The sequence below is a fragment of the Cryptosporidium andersoni genome, assembly GCF_001865355.1.
Source record: "Cryptosporidium andersoni isolate 30847 chromosome Unknown contig_37, whole genome shotgun sequence".
In the NCBI taxonomy this organism is placed as follows: domain Eukaryota; phylum Apicomplexa; class Conoidasida; order Eucoccidiorida; family Cryptosporidiidae; genus Cryptosporidium; species Cryptosporidium andersoni.
Genome location: NW_027122856.1, coordinates 51395 through 73546, shown reverse-complemented (window position 1 = coordinate 73546; position 22152 = coordinate 51395). Strand labels below are relative to the sequence as shown.

At 28.1% G+C, this 22152-nt stretch overlaps 12 protein-coding genes across 12 annotated transcripts; 3 read left to right on the top strand and 9 right to left on the bottom strand.

The window, feature by feature from the left end:
• Window positions 1-26: 26 nt before the first annotated feature.
• On the top strand, window positions 27-516 carry cand_008690 (uncharacterized protein; the record flags this gene model as incomplete). The annotated part of the gene is made up of 2 exons (XM_067211109.1): window positions 27-140; window positions 199-516. The coding sequence occupies 2 exons, from the start codon at window positions 27-29 to the stop codon at window positions 514-516; spliced, it is 432 nt and encodes a 143-aa protein (XP_067067832.1).
• Window positions 517-643: 127 nt separating this feature from the next.
• cand_008680 (nucleoside transporter family protein) lies at window positions 644-1981 on the bottom strand (the record flags this gene model as incomplete). The annotated part of the gene is made up of 1 exon (XM_067211108.1): window positions 644-1981. The coding sequence occupies one exon, from the start codon at window positions 1979-1981 to the stop codon at window positions 644-646; it is 1338 nt and encodes a 445-aa protein (XP_067067831.1).
• Window positions 1982-2189: 208 nt separating this feature from the next.
• cand_008670 (kelch motif family protein) lies at window positions 2190-6029 on the bottom strand (the record flags this gene model as incomplete). Its single annotated transcript, XM_067211107.1, has 1 exon — window positions 2190-6029. The coding sequence occupies one exon, from the start codon at window positions 6027-6029 to the stop codon at window positions 2190-2192; it is 3840 nt and encodes a 1279-aa protein (XP_067067830.1).
• A 1644-nt stretch (window positions 6030-7673) lies between these two features.
• On the top strand, window positions 7674-8492 carry cand_008660 (uncharacterized protein; the record flags this gene model as incomplete). Its single annotated transcript, XM_067211106.1, has 1 exon — window positions 7674-8492. The coding sequence occupies one exon, from the start codon at window positions 7674-7676 to the stop codon at window positions 8490-8492; it is 819 nt and encodes a 272-aa protein (XP_067067829.1).
• A 176-nt stretch (window positions 8493-8668) lies between these two features.
• cand_008650 (60s ribosomal protein L15) lies at window positions 8669-9286 on the bottom strand (the record flags this gene model as incomplete). Its single annotated transcript, XM_067211105.1, has 1 exon — window positions 8669-9286. One exon carries the CDS (start codon window positions 9284-9286, stop codon window positions 8669-8671), a length of 618 nt encoding a protein of 205 aa, XP_067067828.1.
• Window positions 9287-9753: 467 nt separating this feature from the next.
• On the bottom strand, window positions 9754-11400 carry cand_008640 (translation initiation factor 3 subunit 7 family protein; the record flags this gene model as incomplete). The annotated part of the gene is made up of 1 exon (XM_067211104.1): window positions 9754-11400. The coding sequence occupies one exon, from the start codon at window positions 11398-11400 to the stop codon at window positions 9754-9756; it is 1647 nt and encodes a 548-aa protein (XP_067067827.1).
• A 348-nt stretch (window positions 11401-11748) lies between these two features.
• Window positions 11749-12324, bottom strand: cand_008630 (uncharacterized protein; the record flags this gene model as incomplete). The annotated part of the gene is made up of 1 exon (XM_067211103.1): window positions 11749-12324. The coding sequence occupies one exon, from the start codon at window positions 12322-12324 to the stop codon at window positions 11749-11751; it is 576 nt and encodes a 191-aa protein (XP_067067826.1).
• A 249-nt stretch (window positions 12325-12573) lies between these two features.
• On the top strand, window positions 12574-12969 carry cand_008620 (vacuolar ATP synthase subunit G1; the record flags this gene model as incomplete). Its single annotated transcript, XM_067211102.1, has 1 exon — window positions 12574-12969. One exon carries the CDS (start codon window positions 12574-12576, stop codon window positions 12967-12969), a length of 396 nt encoding a protein of 131 aa, XP_067067825.1.
• A 180-nt stretch (window positions 12970-13149) lies between these two features.
• On the bottom strand, window positions 13150-13926 carry cand_008610 (ubiquitin-conjugating enzyme family protein; the record flags this gene model as incomplete). The annotated part of the gene is made up of 1 exon (XM_067211101.1): window positions 13150-13926. One exon carries the CDS (start codon window positions 13924-13926, stop codon window positions 13150-13152), a length of 777 nt encoding a protein of 258 aa, XP_067067824.1.
• A 265-nt stretch (window positions 13927-14191) lies between these two features.
• On the bottom strand, window positions 14192-14910 carry cand_008600 (zinc knuckle family protein; the record flags this gene model as incomplete). Its single annotated transcript, XM_067211100.1, has 4 exons — window positions 14192-14260; window positions 14335-14688; window positions 14765-14804; window positions 14867-14910. 4 exons carry the CDS (start codon window positions 14908-14910, stop codon window positions 14192-14194), a joined length of 507 nt encoding a protein of 168 aa, XP_067067823.1.
• Window positions 14911-15196: 286 nt separating this feature from the next.
• On the bottom strand, window positions 15197-20158 carry cand_008590 (endonuclease exonuclease phosphatase family protein; the record flags this gene model as incomplete). Its single annotated transcript, XM_067211099.1, has 1 exon — window positions 15197-20158. The coding sequence occupies one exon, from the start codon at window positions 20156-20158 to the stop codon at window positions 15197-15199; it is 4962 nt and encodes a 1653-aa protein (XP_067067822.1).
• Window positions 20159-20425: 267 nt separating this feature from the next.
• On the bottom strand, window positions 20426-21691 carry cand_008580 (YEATS family protein; the record flags this gene model as incomplete). The annotated part of the gene is made up of 1 exon (XM_067211098.1): window positions 20426-21691. The coding sequence occupies one exon, from the start codon at window positions 21689-21691 to the stop codon at window positions 20426-20428; it is 1266 nt and encodes a 421-aa protein (XP_067067821.1).
• Window positions 21692-22152: the final 461 nt, after the last annotated feature.

Below are 22152 nucleotides of genomic sequence, written 5' to 3'. Positions count from 1 at the left end.
TTGAAAGTATTATACAATTTTTAGAAATGACAACAATTAGTAGCAAGGCATCTTTTAGGGTACCTCCATCTATATTATATCAATCCATGTTAGATGAAAGGGAACTTACAAGACTAGCCTTAGGTAGTCCTTGTAAAATGGTACGTTTACTATAAATCATACTATTAATAATTTTTTATATTACCATATTAATTTTAGGATGCAAATGTTGGAGGTAAATTTAGTCTATATAATGATTATGTAGAGGGAGAAATTGAATATTTAGAACCTTCAAGGAAAATTGTCCAAAAGTGGAGGTTCAACTCTTGGGAACCAGAAGTATACTCTAAAGTTACGATTGAATTCTTAGATATTATTGGAGAGACGGACTGCACAGAAATAGTCTTAAAACAAACATCAATTCCCTCCCTAGATAAATTTGGTAATCCAGGTTGTTCAGATCAATGCTTAATAGGATGGGAAAGTAACTTTTGGGATCGTTTTGAAAAAGTCCTAGGTTATCCAAGACTTAAATAGTAAATTAGATTAAATAAATTTATATTGAAATCACTAAGATCTACTTTTGCGAAGATATTGTTTCTACAACTTCATAGTGATATAGAACTATAAACACAAATTATTTTTTTTTCTTCTTAATCCAATTTTAATTTAACTGAAAGAAACCTACCCAAATAAGTAAATTCATCAACCAACTACCAGCAGTCATACCAACCACATTATATATTGCAAGTAAAAATGAAGCTTTCTCCTTATTTTGACGTTGATATACTGCATCAGGACCATATATAAATGCTAAATAAGCACAACATCCATTAGTTAAAGCTAGTAAAAATTGAGTAAGAAATTTAAACCAAATTGATCCAATAATATTAGTTGTAGGAGCACTTTTTAAGTGAGCATATAATGGTATAAATGCTAACCTTGCAGTTGTGAGTACCCATAGAAATGAAGGAGGGATAAATATACCAAATCTAGGTAAATAACGCCCAAGTATATCTCCTAAATGAAAAATCCCAACAAGTAAAATGGTAAATAGGTTAGAATATCGCTCTGGAATATTAAAAGCCTCCCATTGTGTACAAATAGTTGGGAATACAGTCAAAGTAACTAAAAATGTCATAAAAATATTGTAAAGTTGTTGCCATATTAGTGTAGATACTTTAAATGTACTATACTCAACATTATACTCTGATTCTATAGATATAGGTGCAGATATAGCTGACTCTGCATACGAAATTCTTGATGTTCTAGGTAATGAGGACTCTAATGAGTAAATTGAACTTCTACGCATCTCTGCAATTACTGAGTAACTCCATGGAAGTTTTGTTAATGTTTGAGCAAGTCCAGCAGCAGTTAAAGAGATAATTGTACTCATAATAAATAAAGTAGTTACCAAAATTCTTCTACCCAATATTGTACTTGGTAACAACATATCTAATATAAAAGTTAAAACAAAGGTTATTACCCCACTTAATCCTTGCCCAAATGAAACATCTAAACAGAAATTTTCAGGCATTATAGAGGCTAATGTAAATGTTTCAGGAATTAAAATAGCACAGCTGAATGCTACAAGAGCTGTTACTACTATATTTATAAGGCATCCTGAAAAAGATCCAAATAAAAGCCAAATAGAGATAGCTACAATTGTGGATTGGATTGCTCCCATACAATTTAGCATTACTGTACATCTATGAGGATCAAATAAGTGAGTTAAACCCATTACCATAGTTAAGTTTCCTACTAGTACAGAAGTCATATAACTTGTCTGTATATACTGAATAAATCCCATATTAGGGAACAAATCCCTATTTAAAATCCCACAACAGCTTAAATATACATTCCATGTAAATAGCGATGCAACCCCAAATATATTAAACATTATCTTCCCATATATCCTCTCATTTTTAGGAATAATATACCCAATAAAGGGATTTTCAGAGTTTACAAGTAACTCAGAGCCTCTTCTTACCTTGTTTCGCATCGTATTAAGATCAATATTTTACACAGAAAGGTACTAAGACATAATATCAACTAGTTTATAACTTTAGAGTAATTTCAAATTTACTTATTTACTAGTAGAGCTACTCTTGAGCGGGCAATATGCGTAATGTAGTAGGAATATCTATAAGGGTATCGAAATAGCAGTAATTACTATTTACTTAAAAAGAAAAAACTACATTAATATTAACTTAATGAGATACCTTAGATATTTTAACTGGATTATCATGTGAAATTCTATTCCTTTCTAAACTCCATGAGTGTAGTTTATTAGGTTGTTCACAGTGCTGTAAATATTCTTCCACTAATTCAAAAATACTTGTTTGAAAAATTTTAAATAAAGCTGATCCTTCATGGATAAATTCCTGTTTATTTGCAGATGGTATAAGCCATTCTGGTACATTAATTAGTGCTGTTACAAGCGACAAGTTAGTTACTTTTTTGTGTGAATTTTGTTGTGTACTTTCTTGGTTAATATAATGTATACAAGGAAAGTGTCCTTCTAAACGTCTAATTAATCGACCTTTATAATATAACAGAACTCCAGCTTCTTTTATTCCTACATTATTATTATTATATAATTTACCAATTAGAGCAAAGGCACCATCATTTAATTTTTCTGGTACAAGTATTGAAGATATTTCTACACACAAAAATAAATGTTTCTTAAGGAAATCATATATTCCATTAAATATAGTTTGGCCATAGTGAGTACTTGGTACGAGTAATTTACCCTGACAATATATACTTTGTGTACAATTCAGGTTAAGCCAGTATAAATAAGTATATAAATTAAAATCTATAGAGTCCTTATCATTATTCCATAATGGGAATAAAGGATTTAATTGATCTTCAAGAGAATTATCTATATCTAAATTATTTTCTTGAGAAAATTTATTATTTAATTCCCTATTAATATATGAAAAAGGCCTAATTAATTCAAAATCTGGGTACTGATTAAGAATGTTTAAATCTACAAATAGAAATCTTGTACCAGTATCGGCTAAGGTGTTAAATTGTTCAACAATATTAGCAGGTTGATTAAAGGGTGAAAACTTGAGAATCATATTTTGATTATCTTGATGCTCTGTTAATGTAGAATTTTTGGGTATAAAAGGTTCATATGTCTGAGAATTCCAAAAACACACTGGTATATAAGGTGCTGAATTCTCATTTAATTCAAGAAGACTTCTAGAGTATAAACCAACTCCCAAGAGATTTTTTGTACGTGTAATAATTAAACAAATTGGTGCCAATCTAGAAAGTGCCATTTTAAAACCAGTACCATATTTAGAATTATTGTTAATTTGATTAGATTGATTACATCTTGGAGACAAGTAATCAATCACATTTGAATTTGTAAAATCAAAAGATGAGATATTATGACTTGTTCCAAATTGGAAAAGTTTCATCATTGTAGAATAGTTTAAACCTACCCCATTATCAGTTACAGATAATACAAATTTCATATTATCCTTATTTTTTAATATTTGAATAATTCCTTCTATTGAATTTTGAGCACTTAAAATGGAAATAGGGTATTTGGTTAGATTATTATCTGAATTAAATGTATAAAAGGCTAATTCTATCTTATTACTTTTTACAAAAGTAGATAATGAGTTATCAAATAAATGGGCTATAGCTCCAAATATCCAACTTTGATAGGATGATAATGATGATAAAAAAGAAATCTGAATATTTATTGTATTTTTAATATTAGGTCTCAGATATTTTTTCAATATTTTATTTGAATTTAAAATTTGTTCATTATTATCTTTCTCAATAAAATCATTAATATTTATATTAGATTCTTCATTACTTTTTAAACCAAATGGTTCATAACCAAATAGAGATAAAATAAAAGATTGACCCTGAAGTTCATTTGACTTTATAAAGGATCCACCATGATATAAAATACAAGGTATTGAAATATTTCTATTTAAGGAAGGATAATTAAAAAAACAGCAAATTCCAGAAATATGATTTGAAATTTTTGGAACTTTTATTAAATAATCAATATTATTGTTATCACTATTAATAATATCAGAAACTGATGGTGATGGAGAATTTATTGTAAAATTAGTAAATAACCATTTATTTGAATTTAAAAAAAATATTTTAAAATTTAAACCTAAATATGAACTTTTTGAATCTTCCTCAAATAATTCATTATAACAGGTAATAAGTCTTTTATTTGGAAAATTTAAATTTAAAGGATATTTTGAAACCAATGGCTTACTAATCCCTCCAAATGAAATTAAAATTTTTTCATGATAATTCTTTAAATTTTCTGAATCTAGAGTTCCAATTAAATTTGATTTTTCATAACTAGGGCTATTTGAATAGATACCTAGCATAATAGATGTGTGGAGTGATGAATTTACTTGATTACTGTTATTCTCACTTTTAATTAATTCCCAGTATCCCTTTATATTGCAATTATCAATATCATCAATACTAGATACGAATGTAAATGACCAAATATCATTAAATATAATTCCAACATCATCTTTTGTACTACAAGTATCTTTACCTTCACCTCCATATATATAAAAAGTATTATCATCTACCCAAACACAACTATGACCAAATCGAGGACTTGGAATTTCAATATTCATCTTATTTGGAGCACTTATAACCGTTATACTATGCCAGGATTTATTTTCAATAGAATAACACCATAAATCATTTCTAGGATTTATATTTTGACTATCTTGATCTTTCATAAGACCTCCAAAAATTACTAAAAATTTTGAATATACACTTTTATCTTGAGGTATATCTGAAAATGCAGGATAAACTAAACTTGTATGTAAAATTCGTTTTCCCACATTATCATTTTGAATATCTCCTAAACAAATCCAAGATTTTGATTCAATATCAAGACAATCAATATCATCTAAAAATTCCCAATTACTATCTTCTTTATAGTGTAAACCACCATATACAAGTACCATAGGACCTTTAAGAGTATATACTAGGTTACTAGAGTGATACATCCTACATTTTGGAATTAAACCATTAGTTATTATTTTAGTAAACTTATTTTTAGCCAAATTTAAAGTTATTATTTCACTAAATTCAGATAATTTTGGACATGAATTTCCTAGGCAAAATTTTGAAGTTATGCCACCAAATATTAATAAGTAATCACCACAATGAACTTTAGAATGTCCTAAACAGGTGAAATTATTTGGATGTAGAAAAACAGGATATAATCGAGCATTATCCTTTATAAATATATCAAAGTGATTAGGATCTATATTATTGTATCTATTTAATTTAGTTTGTAAACCATAAGAATCCAATATAGCAGAATAGTTTGGATTAGGAGTATTAGAAATCGTTGAATTCATATATAAAATAATTGAATATAAAGTTTTCTCTCCTATTATATCAGCTATTAAACTAAAAAAATCATTATAGCTAATTTCACCAAATAAATAGGAATTTACAGCTTCTCTTATCTCTTTGCGTTGGTTTGCAGTCGTTAATTGATCAGAACTTAATGATTCTAGTAATCTTAATAATGTCAATTTACCTTGATTTCTAAGATTATCTCTCTCCACACTTTTTTCTTCATATTTATTATAATCAATCATTCTAGTTTTAAATTTACTCTCCCAATATTCCAATTTCTTTAGTAGAATATTCTTTATATCCTTATCACATAATTTACTAGTATATTTCCCAGTTTTTATTGATATTCCTACAATAAAATGATTCCCATCTTCCATATTCGGTAATTTACTATTTATCCTATAATAGATGCAAAATTCAGGTGCACTTGGAATGCAAAAAATGTGACACTTTTGAAGATCCATCCTATTTCTAGCAATACTTTTGTCTACAATCAAAGTAAAAGTATTATTATCAGTATAAAACCAATATTCCTTATTCAAATCCTCACTTCTATATTCAATATCTATAAGATTATCCAACTTCACTTTGGGTATGTTTATCCCATCTAAATGAACATTTATCTCATCATTCTTACTAGTAATATTAGCTTCAGTAATATCAATATTCATCACATTTAATAGAAGCTGTCAATTTGGAAATTAAAATTTATTGGATTTAACAAAAGCTAATATTTTAGACTATATGCGAGTTCTAAGTATCATATATACGCGCCTATTTCACGTTGTCTATAGGAATGCGTTTTAGGAATTTAGGTGTATATTGTTAGCTGCCTAATTTGCAATTATACTGAAATATTAACATTGTACTGATTTTTTCATCATTCCTTCTTTATAATGAAGCATTCTCATTGTATATTTTATATAGTAACTTCCAGTTATTTTTTTTAGAAAATCATGAGGTACCTAATTTGACAATCTTAATAATTAAACAATCTAGTTTTTATTTATTTCTTTTTTACTATTTGAAATTAAGAAATTTATAAAGTGCTATTATATAGGTTATAAAAACTTTTTCAATTTTTTTTAGTAGGTTTATACTATAAACTTCATAATATATATAATATTCTTGTTAGTGTAAGGTTTGATATATCAGAATTCCAATTATTACTGTGAATTTATACTACTTATTATAAAATTAAATTAGATAAATATTAATTTTAATATATTTAACTTGATAACTTTATAAAGTTATCAATAGGAATATCAGATTTTGGAACTCTTTATAATATTAACATCTTAGAAATTAACAATGCTACTATTTTAGTCTTTAACTCTACAAGTAATAATAAATAAGTTATTTTTATTTTACATATGAAACATATAAGTCTAAAATAAACAAAACAAATTTGTTTTATAAGATATAAATTGATAATTGTTATAATCTATTAAAAGTAATTTTAATAATACTCTAATATATATAAATAATTATTAGAAATACTATTTCAGTTGATATTTAATACAATGGATTCCCACACTAAATATAGACAAACAATAGGGAAAAAAATTTATTTTATTTATATGATCATATATATTTAATTAAAATATCTTGTAATAATTGATGGGATCATTCAATCTATAGTATTAATGATAGTAACAAGAAGATATGGTTATAAAAGATATCATTAGCTTTTACTAATAGATTACTAAGTATCAAAATTTTAAAGATTTATTATTTATAATATAGAGACAATTTTTCTAAAGATACATTTGAATTTAGTATTATAGATCATTTATATTATAAAAGTTAAATATTTGTTTATTTATTTATAGATTATAGAGCTAGAACTACAAAATTTCTGGTATTATTAACATAAAATAGTTTATAAATTTAAATTTTATATAGATACACTTACATTAGCTATTTCTTGTTGTAAAAATAGAAATATTTAGTATATTGGAATTCTTAGATAAAATATTATATAAAACGTTATACATGCATGTAATATATTAGCGGATAAAATTAAGCGCCTTTTTTTTTTTTCTTTTAATAAATTTATTAAATTTATGTAAAGAATGCACTTAGATAAGAATCATTGTAAAGATATATATAGTAATAAAAGTGGATATGGGTATAAAAAAAATTTGTCATAAAGATTTGACCTTTGAAATAAAACCGAGTTGGAAGGTAAGTAAATAAAATATTTTTATATATTAAGAAAACATGCACTTATAACTTGTTATGGAAATAATAAATAGAATAATGATGATAATATAGGAAAATATAAATTATCTCCAAAATCCCATTTGAATAAGATGGCTCAGAGAATATCTAAAAATCGTCAAGATGCATCTCAAGAATATAGACATTATCTAGATAAATTAAGAACAAATAAAACAGAATTTTGGAAGTTATGTAGAAGTGTATCACCACCTTCATGCATCTTAGAAGATATAAAAAAAAAAAATATGATTAAGCAGAGACGTTCTTATTCATATTCTCCATTAAAAGTAAAAAAAGAAATATCTATACCATACAAAAATAAAGTTACAATTAATAACCAAAATAGAGTAGAGAAGGAAAATAAAGATAATATAAAGGAAATAAAAAATTTAAATGATGAGAAATTAGAACCAGATTTAATAGCAACAGAGTTACAACTTGATATATTATATGAAAGATATTATGGAAGACTTTGTCATATATGCAAGACTCTAGATTTAAATGATATATACTCTGAAAATAACTCAATATCTAATAACTCTTTAGATACACATAAAATTAAAGAGATTTCACCTCATGGTAGAAAGGGAAGATTTATGACATCTTTCAAACAATGTATAGAAAAAAATTTAGGAAAAGATCTTTTATTTATGGAGAGTGCTTCCCAATGGTCAAAATGTCTAAGAGAAGATAAAGAAAAGTCAATATCTACAAAAACAAGAACATTAACTAATACCACTAAAAATAGGAAAGATATAATTAACAAATTTGAATTAATCACAAGCAGAAAAAATTTTAGTATAGCATGTTCAAAAGATAAACCTGGTAATCAACAATCTATTATAACAAATGCTTTTTTAACAAATAAAGATATAATACAAAATCCCCTTAATTCTCTTTTTAATTTATAAGTAAATTCCAATTAATTTTTTGTAAAATATAGTGTCATTTAAACTTAAAGTATCTTTTTGAGTGGAATAATTAAAAGTTTGATTACAATATGCCTAGTAAAAATTAAGCATAAACTATAAATAATACAATCTAGGAAATAAGAGAGTAGTTATTATAGTCAATAGCTGAGAATCTCTTAACGATATCTACGTAACTGTATGAATTGTCTACGACGATAGACAGCTCTTCTTGATGGTCTTAATCTAGCTGCCTTACCACCCTTAACTAATAAGCCACGGCTCTTTCTACCAGCAGCTGTAAGTCCTCTCTGTTGCCTTTGTTTATGTACTGGATTACAAATGTAATTAATCCTTGCATTATTACGGATTGCATTGTGTGATGGATCAACTAAGATGACCTCAAAGAATTTAAATGTAGCATCCTGAGCAACAAAGTAAGAGTTTAATACTCTAAGACCTCCACATATTGACTTCCCAACTTTCTCTTCTGCTAAAGCTCTTAAATTTCGGGTACTCTTCATTTTACATACACCCTGATTTTTTGGTTTACCATAAACTATACCCTTAGCTACACGTTTCTTACGATCACCTCTACGTACTCTTACACGATATATAACATATCCTTGCTTGGCTTTGTATCCTAATCTTCTTGCTTTATCTGGACGTGTTGGGCGTGTACACCTTGTTACACTTGGAAGTTGTCGATATTCCCAAGCTCTAACACGCATAAGAAATCTTAATATATCAGACTGTTTTCTTTTATAAAGCTCTTCAAGGTACTTATATGCACCCATACTGCAGTCCTAGTTCCAAAAACAAAATGAAAATAAATAGAAAATATTAAATTATCTGATATATCAAACCAATATTATTTATTGGTTAACAGTATAAGTTTTTAAGCAGGAAGCAATTCGACCTAAACTTATGTTGTTTGTTTGACTGACCAACTATTCACTACTATGAGCAATTGTAGTATATTTATTTGATGCAGATCAAGAGACAGACTCCACAAACTACCGCTAGAGACGCAGTAGACAAGACATCATTTACTATTTGAACTTAAGTATTATAAAAATAAATTGAGAGTAAATAATTGCAAAGATAAGGAAGGTTATGACTATTATTCAACAATAAAGTATAAATATTCTAATTTTTTTTTCTAAGAGGAACAATATGGGAAGTCTTCTTGATATACAATATTACTGACTTATTCTAACTAAAGGATATTCTAGTTAAATTTTCACTTAATAATTAAAATAAACTACTTAGCATTTGAATTGTCATGCTTATGATTATATGTACTTTCTCCCATCTGCTCACTACTTTCCTCCTCTGGTAATTTATATACTCTAAGGACATGTTTAACTGGAGTACGTAGTATGACATATTGACCTTCAGGTTGTTCTGCAAGGAGATCTATAAGAGCCCTTGTGACACCCCATGCATTCTCTTCCTTAAGTCCCATTTGAGCACTGAGTTCTCTTGTTTTGTATGACTGAACACTCACAATCACATGATTTTCTCTATCATTTGCTGAACGTCTCACTATATAACCAAGTTTTAGAGTATCACAACTTGATAGCAAAGCCTGAGTAGCCCACTTTGTTAGCTGGCAAGCGTTATTTCTAATTTCTGTAGCTAATAATGCACCCTTTTGGGTTTCAAGCTGGGTATTCCATGTTTTTATTGTTTTCATATCATATTCACTTAGTGCTCTTGCAAATATTAATCCATTCTCATCTGTAGTATTTTGTAATTTTGCATCGACTTCTGTACGGATTGCTACACGAACAATTCTTTGAGCAATTTCAGTAGAAGCTGCCCCAGTTCTTGGTGGTAAAGAAAATATACGATATCTATAAGATTTAGATTCTGTAAAGTTAGCACAACTTTCAGCAAATGGTGAAGGATCATATTTCTGTATAATTCCACTATCACCTTCCAATAAAATATTTTGTGTGAAATTCTGATTAGCCTTTAAAGCTTCCATTCCTAATAAATGAGGACGATTATTTTTATTGATATTATCTGGTAATGGAGGTTCTGCAGATGTTTCATTAACAGTAACCAAATCAATAATTGAGCCATCTTGTTTATCGAAGATAAGTTTACCATCAATATGAGTCACCAAAATATGCCATGAATACTTAGATTGTGTAGCTGCAACTAAACATGCTAATATCTGATCAGTAATTGCAACATCAACACTTTTCTCAGGTATTAGTAGTGCTTCACGGAGTACATCATCATCAGATGTTGTTGGTTGCAAAAATTCAGCACCACCAAAGTCACGTAGTAGTACAGGTAATTTTGGTGATATTCTATCAATAGACTTATTGTAGCATCTTAGAGTACCATACCAAGCTATATCCTCTACATTCAAACGGCTTATATCTAGTGATTGCTTTGGCAAACTTGTCAATGGTATTTCCGCTATAGATATCCAAGAAGATAGTGGTTCTATAGACCATTCTGTAAGTGTACGCATACGTGATACAAATCTACTGCGTGAATATTGATAATTTTGTCCTCCTTGTCTTAATTTACCTCCACGTTTACCCTGCCTACCAAGTAGTTCTGCTTTCTCTTGTTGTTGTTGCTTTTGTTGATATGCTTGAGTTGTTTCTTTTTGAAACCTTCGTTGAATATAACGAATCTTTGTCTTTGGGAATGGACGAGAATCAACTAAATGGAAGTCATGATTCTCAACTTGCATTACTTTTGCTTCACGGCCCCTAGAATAACTTGTATATGAGAAATCACATACTGAACCAAGTTTATCTACTTTTATAGATGGAGCAAATGGAAAGTATTTTATTTTTTCAAGACAATTGTCACCAGCTAAATCATCCATAGATGGACTCCATGTATTACTATTGAAATTTATGGTTAACTGCAAAGCCTTCATTTTCTATTATATAATTTCCTGAGAATACAATAAAAGATTCAAGCTTAAGCTATACCGCTAAAATTGTCGTCTACAACCTAACTATAAAGTAGATTAAGATGTACAAATAAATCATCATATATACTCATTTTATAATAGATCAAATATCTATTAGAGATATTATTATCCACTTAATTCATGGCATAGACCTACTTCTTAAAAATTTATGGATATATTTAATAATAAATATAGTAATGATGACTTATAATCTCAGTAATAAATCTATAAAGAACCGAAGAATAAAAAAAGTATAAATTAATATATAAAGTATTTTCCTTAAATAAGTTACTACCTGTAAATCTGACTATACTAAGAATTTACGGATTTTCCACTTTCAGAAATAACTTCTACTAAAGACATATGTTTACTCTTATTTGGTGGATACCCTGTATCTAATTCATTTTCTATTATTATATCCATATCTTCTTTATATTCGGTAATATTTGAAGTATTTATATTATCTAATGAAACTGTTACAATACCTTTATCTAATAGTTGGGGTTCATCAAGGACATTACTATCTACGTTAAACACTCCAAGATGTACATCCATAATTACATGTTGTTGATAACCAATAGTATCATATAATTTATCTTTGCAAGTGTTATTGTCATTACATTCATTTGAAGTTTTATTATTTGAATCACTTGCTTGTAGAAATTCTTGAGTCCTTTTAATAATATCACTTTCAAAAGGTACTTTACATCTTTTCCATGGAGGTACTGTATTATCTAGTTCACTTTTTAGCTTTTCTTGTACCCCAGTTTTTATAAATGATAGACTTTCTATGAGCTTAGATCCACTTTCTTGTATATTGAGGAATTCTATTTCTTTAGAGGTCTTCTCTATATTATCTTTAAAATCACAGACCCTCCTGTCTGGCATAAAATCACTTGATATTCAAGAAAATTTCAGAAGTTAATCTATAATTAAGGCTTATTTTTAATGAAACTAATTTTCTATAAAAGTTTTTAAAAGACTTTATAAATAGTAAAACCCCAATTTATAAGAATCAAAGCCCCGATTTTACCGCAAAAAAGTAAGCGGGAAGTGATACTTTTTATATTTAATGTCTATACTACTAATTGGTAAAGATTTCAATTTTCCTTATAATTTAACCATAAAAGTGTTAATATGGCTTCAACTGCAAAGAGTCCAGCAAATTCGTCTGCACTTATTCAGCAATTAGTTAGGGCAGAGGCTGATGCTGAAGAGGTTGTACGTCGTGCAAAGGAGAATAGAATTCGTAAGCTAAAGGAAGCTCAAATCTCCGCTGAAGAAGAACTTATAGCCTTCCGTGAGAAAGAAGAGGCACAATTTAATCTTGAATTCAATAATAATTTTTCAGTTGATGATGATATTGATCAGAGTTTGGAGAAATCAACAGCAGCTGCTATAGAGGCTGTTAAGAATGACTTTAAGAACAATGGAAGTAATGTTGCAGAATTGATATTGTCTAAAGTCCTATCTGTAGACTTGTCTATCCCTGCGACAGTCATTCATCTATCTAGTGTTGGCAAACTCTCATAGGCTCATATTATGACATAATATAGTTAGGTTAGCTTACTATTGATTGTAAGGATATAAAATTTTTTTTTTTTCAACTTTGCATTTACATACATCTTCCCAACTCTCACAATATAAATGTAATTTTAAGTAATTTTAAGTATAAAGATATACTTCTGAATTAAATAACTAAAGTGAATATTTTTATGTTTGAGTAATAAATGTTGTTAGCCATTCATTAAAGATGTCTTTCTGGGCTTGTAGATTTGTAGAAGATTGACAACACTTCTTAATATTGTCTATAATATCTAGAACTATTTTATCTCCTTCATTTTTATCTTCTATTTTAAAAGGAGACTTTTCTTTCTCAAAGAATTTAGATGATTGATATATAGATGATTCAACAGATTTTTTAATTCCTTCATAAGCCTCCTTAGCATTATTATTTATAGCTTCAGATGCTTCTTTATTTCCAATATCATTATCCTCAATTTTATAAGTGACTAAATCTGGTAAATAAAAAATATTTCTTAAAAAGAATATTAAAGATAATACATCATTATTAATCTGTTCTTCCCAATCTTTTGGAATATATAAAAGCCCCGTTTCACTATTTATCAAAGGATGATATGGTGGATTCAAGAAATATGTTAAATTTTTTTTGTCTTTATTATGTGATATATCTATTTTAAATCGATAAAAAGACTCCTTATAAAGTCCTGCTCTCACAAATATTCCTCCTTGCCAACAATACATATTATCAAATTCTGGAACAACATATACCCCTTCAGGGCAGTATTCCAATAAACAGGAATATTGTATAAGTGATTTATATTCTTCAACTGTAGTTGTAGTTATATTATCATCATCTGTTACATCATGATTCAAGATCCCTAATAGTGTACTAGATTTTATTGGGAAATATGTAAGCCTTGAATTAAACGTATCTAAAGCTAATGGATTCCAAATATTTAAATTCATTATAATATCTAATTATATTTTATACACTGAAATTCCTTTCCTATTTAGTGAAATAATATCTGAGAGTTTAAGATTAAGCTTAAGAATCTAAAAAGACTTTGGCGGTGCATGTAAGGTGCACCCAAAAGGCTAGAAATCCACAGCCCTTAAAAGAAAATTGGGAAGATTCAAAAATAAAAATTGTAAATAATAGGATAATATTTGTTTATATAAATAATTAATATCTAAATATTTTATATTTCTATTTTTAAGTTATTTGAAATACTCATTTTAAGCAGATATTATTATTGTAGCTTTTTAAGATCTTTTTATCACATTTCTCTTTATTATTATTCTACAACAACCCCAATTATATAAAAAAAAATCAATAATAACTATATATATATGAATCCCAATATTTAAATTTACCTTGAAGTCTTGTATATTTGTATCATATTTCTTTAATTTTTGACACTTCTTAATAGAATGTTTAATATTCTTGTTATTTTGATTATTTACACCTAGTTTGCTTGATTTTACATCTGAAGTACATCGAGAATTTTTAGATTGTTCTAATACTCGTTTTAAAGTATAGTTATTACGACACTGGTAAGAAAGGTGTCCTATTTGACCGCAATTGTTACATGTCCCTGGAATAGTGTCAAAACTAGATCCTGTTAATTTAGCAATAGTATTCATCCCTTTATCAACTTTATGAGCATCAAATACGTTCCATCTCGCCTCATTTTTAGAATTGTAAGGATCATGACCAACACTTTTTTTCTATAAAATAAAATATTCTATTAATTTCCCAATACTTAAGTATGATATAAAGGCTTCATTTACAAAGAAAACTTACCCAGATATCAGTAGTTTTAAGAGAACTAGATACTTTTACCCTACATAATTTCATTGGTTAATAGATTAGTTTTATACCTAACTACAAAAAAAAAAACCTTACCTATTCGAGGGTGGAAGGTGACTACCACGTATAGTGGTTGGCATCTTATCAGTATTTCATTAAATAATTAAATATATTAATGAAATTAAGATATTAATAAGGATTTGAAAATTGAGTACCAATATATTTATCAAGTGTCAATTTTCTCAATTGGGAAAAAAGGTTATAAACACATAGGCGGGCTGTCTCGTTATTTCGCTATTTTTAGATTCCATGTAGTAGTAGGGAATGAATATTCGATTTTGTCGAATCATACTCCATAGAATAAGCAAATTATTCCAAATATCAAGAGAAAAATTTTTTCAAAGTAAATGTCTTTGTTGTAGAAAACTATCCAAACTGTATAGATAGGATAGCTACGACAGGTTTATGATCGCTTCCATAGTACCTTGAGTTAGATGAGTACTTGATAACCTGTATTTTAGGTTTCGGTGACATAATTGAAGGATCTTCTTTTATATGTTTGACTTTAGAATCTATTTGTTGTTCATCAAGAGATACAAGTAATTCATCTTGTTTATATAATCTGGCTATGTTTTTATTACATTTAGTATAGAATAATACTCTGTCACACCAAGCAGGAGTCCTAGTTGAATCATATGAATCTTCACCCCTAACAAACTTATAGGTAGGATAAAAAACAAGTTCACCTTCTGAAAATGAAGTAGTAGAATCAATACGATTAGCTTGTTCTATGATAAATTCATCATATAATGCTAATTGTTGTAAATTATTTTCTTGAATTAATTTCATAACCTGAGATCTAGAGAGTTGAATTCTAAAATTGAAATCACCTGCCATTATTACAACATCATGATCTGATAAACACAACCCAGTAAATTGTTTAAATTGATCCTCAGATGTTCCAAAATCATTATTAATAAATATTGGTGAATTCATAATATTCCTGAGTTGGAAAGTTCTATCTTCCTTATTTTGTTCACCTGAGGATAAATGTACATTGGCAAAAGCAATATTACCATAACCCTTGATATTCATTCGAATACAAACAGCTCCTTTATTTCCAATATTACCCATAAGTCCAAGTTTTAAAGATGCAATATTGACACTATTTATGAAATTCAGTAGAGAACGTCTTACGAATACTATACAAAATAATCCAACTAAGCTTACACTTTGAACCTTTACATATTCTTGGCTCCCTAAAGAATTTAACGCACAATATTCCCAAGTTGCTTCTCTATTTTTATCTCCTTGACTAAACATTATCCTCACACTATTTAATTCTACCATTTCTTGCAAACAAAAACATGCAATACTTGTATTCTTTGGGAAATCTGAATTAATTAATTTATCTAAAGGTTCTTGAAGTTGCTGACCAGCTAAGTTCCAAGTTCCAACCCAAACTGTAAGCTTAGGGAATTTTGACTGTTTACAAGGTATTTTTGAGATTTTGCAATTAGCACTACAAAAGTTTGTTCTGTATCTTTGGTTAACATAAGGACTAGCAGGGTGTTTAGATAATAGACAATCAATATACTGTTGTCTTGATGAGTCTTCAAATGTATTATGGTAAAGGCGTCTAAGAGATTTTAGGGCATGATCAAAATTAGTAGATAAGGAAACTTTCCTATTTTTTATTACACCACTAAAAACACTTCCAGCTCCTGCATAAACTTCACTAATAGCATCACCATTCTCAGCCCATAAATAGCTGAAAGCATCTTTTAAAGTAACAATTGCCATCCCATTACTAAGACACCTTTTCAATGATAAAATATTAGAAGTATGCTTATTTTGTTCAGAAATATTATAGGGAGATTGTTCATCATCATTAGTAATATGTAACGATTTTTCATAGTTCTTCAAGTTACCAGAGGTATTACTCGGGAGTTTCCTATATGGTAATAAATTGGAAGTTGTCTGATTATTAGTTTTATTTAAATGTGATAAACGGGAAGGAATAATTGGATTACATAAACTCAAAGGAGACATAAATTGACAATCGCTGGTCATACTAGAATTTAAATTTTTTAAGTGTTTTAATCCTAATTTTTTATATCGATGTCTGATTTCAAAACTTAAATCCATATCACAACATTGATTAATTGGAGGATTTGGTTTTAAATGAAAAAAATTATTATTAGAAGAAACCCAGCCAGAGTATGATATTTGACTTTCAATTAAAGGTTCATGAGCTTGTGAACTTGTATTGCAACATCTTTGATTATCAAAGGTATCAGTTGATTTATATATATCAGGATTATTGTCCTTAATATTTACATCTGTATATTGTAAATTATGGCAATCTGATTGAGATGTATTATTTAATTTCCCCTGTTTTGTATATATACTAGATAAATTATCCTGAAAAGAGTCTCTTGAACTATTATAAGAATCATAATTTGCTAAATTTAACAACCAATCAACTAACCATGTCCAAGCTATATACCACTGTACAGCATTAGTTCTATCCAAACAATCCAAACAATTAGTTCTTATAATCCCCTGTTGAAGATTTAAAATAACAGGATCCATTATTGATTCATTTGTATAAATATCTTGTTCTTCATCTGTATCTTCCAAATTAAAATCAGGAAATTGTAAATTATTTATTCTAGTTTTAAAACAACCATGAAAATATCCAATATTACTACCATGTTCTTGAGCAAGTATTGATATATATTCTTGTAAAGCATCTTCAAAACCAAGATTTTTGACTTTTTGATGATAATCATAACTACTATAAAGTATAGGAAGAGCAAAGCAAGTACAAAAACAGTGACAAGAGTACATCTTTCTAATATCATATACTATATTCATATGTAAATTATTATCATAAACTTTTGAAAATGTATGATTATCTTTTTTATTATCTTTTTTTATATTATATTCTAGTTTGGAAACTATTTTTTCTTTATCTTCAATATCCACAACTTGTTTTCCACATATACAAGTAAATCCAGTTCTTGTAGATTCATCATAGGTTAATTGAGAAATATAACTATCAAGATTCTTATTATAAGTATCAATTTGTGCAATAAGAGCTTCAGTTAAAGCTTTTTCATGAATAGCTGAACCAAGGAGATTAACATATAAAATTTGTCCATAATGATCACATAATTGTTTCTGATGTTTATAAAATGCTAAATTAGACAAATTACCATCTACAGATATTAAATTTGCAGAAGTAACTCCTGATTGCTCCCAAAATACAGGTACAGATCCACGGATTTGAAGAAATGAAGTCCATTCATCTGATGTATTAATACAAATCTGAAGTTCTGTCTCAACAAAATTTGCAACATTCCCATTATCGTCAACTCCTCTAGCATTAAATCTAGTTCCTCCCTTTTCCCAAGATCTCCTAGACATTATTACTAAATCAAAGCGAGTTAAACCATCTAAATAATCTTTGTGACATTGATCACAGTATATAAAGTGATTTTCTAAATATTCTCTATCTAATTTTGGATATCTAAATTCCTCAAATTTACTTGATTCCAGTTTTTTTTTGGATTGTGTAGTTACTTTTGGAGTTGATGATAATGAGTTATAAGTATAATTGGATAGTCTAGTAAACTCAGGAGTTTCTACACCTTCAATATTACTATTAGATTTTTTATCAAAAAGATTATATTCTTCCCAATTATCTGTATTATATTTCCAGTTTAAAATATCAGATCCTGTCCTTACAAGACCAGGACCAGTTGATGATAAAATTACAGCTTGATTTCCAAAGTAACCTTGTACTAAAGGTGTAACCCAACGAGGATCAATATTCGCATGTAGTAAAGGTATAGATATATTCTTATTCCATATAAAACGACTATCACCTGATAATATATTTGCATTAGAAGCATCATTATATATCAAATTATAGAAATCCTTATTATTAGTATTATCTGGATTTAAATCTACACGTTCAACCTTATCGATCCATTTATCCTGAAATTTTTGTTGTAAGCTTCTAGTTAAATCCATATCAAAACTAAAATAAAATCCTCCAGATGATAATAATCTAGTAACCCCATTTACAAGACGTTCAATACAAGATTGTCTTTCGGATAAAATATCTTCTATGCTAGCAGATTCTGATCTATCAGTAGCAGATTCCATAGGTGAATCTTCAGAGTCATTGGAATTCTTATTTATTTGATTTGTAGTTGAATTTCCAGATATCCCATTATTTAGTAGCGAATCTTTAGATATAAATGCTGTAGCTACTGAGTCAAAAATACCTGATGAAACATTTGAGAATGAATTACTTAACCATTGAGCTCCCGTCTCTCCAAGAGGAGACCATAAGGATGTCAAAGCCTCTTTCTTACTTCTCCTTGGTGACATTTTCTGTAGAGTTTGTGATACTCGCTGTACCCATTCATTTGAATCAAGAGTAAATGATTGTGTCCCTAATAACACAGGTTTAGAATCTTGATTTTGTATTGGACTAGGCTCTAATTTATTATATTTAAAATCAGAATTATTTAAAGTATTTATATTTAAATTAGGATCTGTCGTATTCAAATGAATCTTTCTTATATCATCAAATTTCATCTTATCACATAACTTTGTATTCATTTGCGAAATTAAAGGTACTGCTAGTGATTTTGTTACTTTATTAATGCACTTATAAGATTCATTTTGATAGATAACACATGAAGGTTGACATTCTGTAATTAATAAAAGAAAAGGTTCATCTAAAACTGTTAGAATTCCCACTATAGATAGAGCCTGAACTATAGCAACAGAATATGTTGAAATATCCATAACTTCATCTCGTAATATATCTTCTTTTGGTATATCTCCAATATTAGGAAAGTTATCAGTTGAATGTTTCAAATTAGTCTTAACTGTACTTGCATTAGAACCTTCCCAATCAATAATAGAATATCCACTTTCATCATTTCCTACTATATGTATATTAGAATTCCCAATAACAGTATCTGCATCTAAAAATTCTGGAGGACCATAAAGTTTTCTTAAATTCATGAGTAATGGTATATCTTCCTCATTCTTTATTTCAAAAATACAATTTTCACAAAACTTTTTTAGTTGATCATTGCATAGATCATCAGAGTCCTTAAATTGGTTGTGTATTAAATGGTTCAAGGTTACTGATGTTATATTTTCACACGTGAATATATTACTTGGCCTAATAATAACTAATCTAGGATATCTCACATCTTGACTCAAATGATCTGCTTTTGTTTTATTATCTTTTAATACTAATGAAATCTCTATAGCACCTGTAAATGTATGAACTTTATAATAGAAAGAAGTAGAGATAGATCCATTATGACAACATTTCCATTCTTCCCTAGTTTGCATCTTAGAAAAAAAGGCAAACACTTTGTTTCAAATATTTTAACATGTATCATTAATTAATTTAGACTTCAAAGTGTACATGATCAAGTTATTGCAGATCTTAGCCAGCTAAAAACCTTCTCCTTAAATATACGTGACACCCTTTAGCGCCAATACGGCATTTTAATACTGCTAATTAATAATATATTTAAAATTCTATAAAATAATTTCTAAAATCCCTTAAATATTATTTAAAAAAAAGTAACATATATATTCAGTATCTACCTAGTACTATTGACTAGGATAAGTAGATGTCTCTAATTTAGGTTGAATTGATGTATTCGAATATTGAATAGGTGGTGCAACAGATTGTGTCTGAGTATTTGAAATATGCATGTCATGTTGAGATCCAATTTCTGACTTAGTAATGTCAGAAATAGGAATTTGAGATGAAACCCCATACTGTTGATAATTATTAATCTGCTGTTTGCTTTGGTTTAAAGACTGAGATTGAGTTAGGTGATGACCTTGATTTAAGTTTTGAGGAATATTTTGTGCTTGTAAATTCATACTACTATCTACAATACTTGTATGTTGTCTATTTTGTAATTGATCAATTTGTTGATGAGATTGTTGTATTAGTTGTGATATATTCTCCATATACTGAGATTTAGGGGATTGATCATACAAATTAATAGATTGGTGACCTGATATGTGTTCACGATTTTTCTGAATATTGTTTCCATACTTCATTTTATCAACTGGACTTGATATATTTTGTTTAGATTGTTCAAAAGCTTGTGGAAATTGATTAATTGCTTCATGTGGTCGTAAATTGTAGTAATTTTCACGTGTTGTCTGTAAATCTAATACTGTTTGTACTATCTCAGCTCTCAGTGTTGCTAATTCATTTTGTATAGCAGCATGAGCACTTGATAATGCTTTTTCAAATGCAGATTTGTCCGGTTTATGAAAATATGGTTGTAGTCTATGCTCAGGAAAAGGTTGTAGAGGACCTGCTAATAGCTTTTCATAAAAGCGTTCAGTAGGTTCATGAAATATAAATTCATCATATGTTTCCGATGTTACACAATCACAGGAATTTGGATCACTTGGAAATTTGATATTTCTTACATCTGTTGTACCTGGGGGATATAATCTTAGAAAGTGTTTTATTTCTACAGGTTTCTCTATTGGATCTACAAAATATATCTTTGCAACAATGTCAAATTCACCCCATCCATATTCTGTAACCTCAAAAGGAGATTTCTCCACAGTTCTATTTGGGTTAATAAAACTTGGATGTAAAGAGAAGACAACTTTCTTAACATAATATGATATATCCTCATTTTGTGGAGAACGTAAGAAGCAAGTCCATGAGTGTGTAGCATTATCACCTCGTTTCTTCTGCTCTGCAATTGAGAGCATAAAAGCATATGTACCAAGAACTATTGGTTTTGTTATTGTTACACTTTTCTTTCTTCTATTATCTATAGTTGTGAGTATAGAGCTTCCGCTAGTTGGGGTTGTTCTACTAGGCCTAATAGTTGCATCCATATATATGAAAAATTCCCAATAAATAATAAAATTGGAATAACTAAAAACAATATTTATGGTGCAAAGACTATTATTACTTCTTAATTAGGTAGTATAATCTATAATAATCTCTTTTTTATCTTTTTTAAAACTAACTTTATTATTTCTTTGATATATTTTACCGCTTAATTAAGTTGATACCCAAAATATGATACGCCGCCCATTAGGGGTCAAATTCCCTTATTAGTAATAATAAAAAATCGGGAATTCTCTCTTTTTTGGTATATATTACTTTTAAATAACCACATATATATATATATATTACACGGTTATAATCACTAATGATTTATTATTATTATAATTTATTATTCTAGATATTTAGGGGATATATTTTTATATATCTCTTATATTTCTCTTAAATAACAAATAATAATCTAATTATAAAATTAAAATAAAATTTTTAAAATACTTATAAATATATA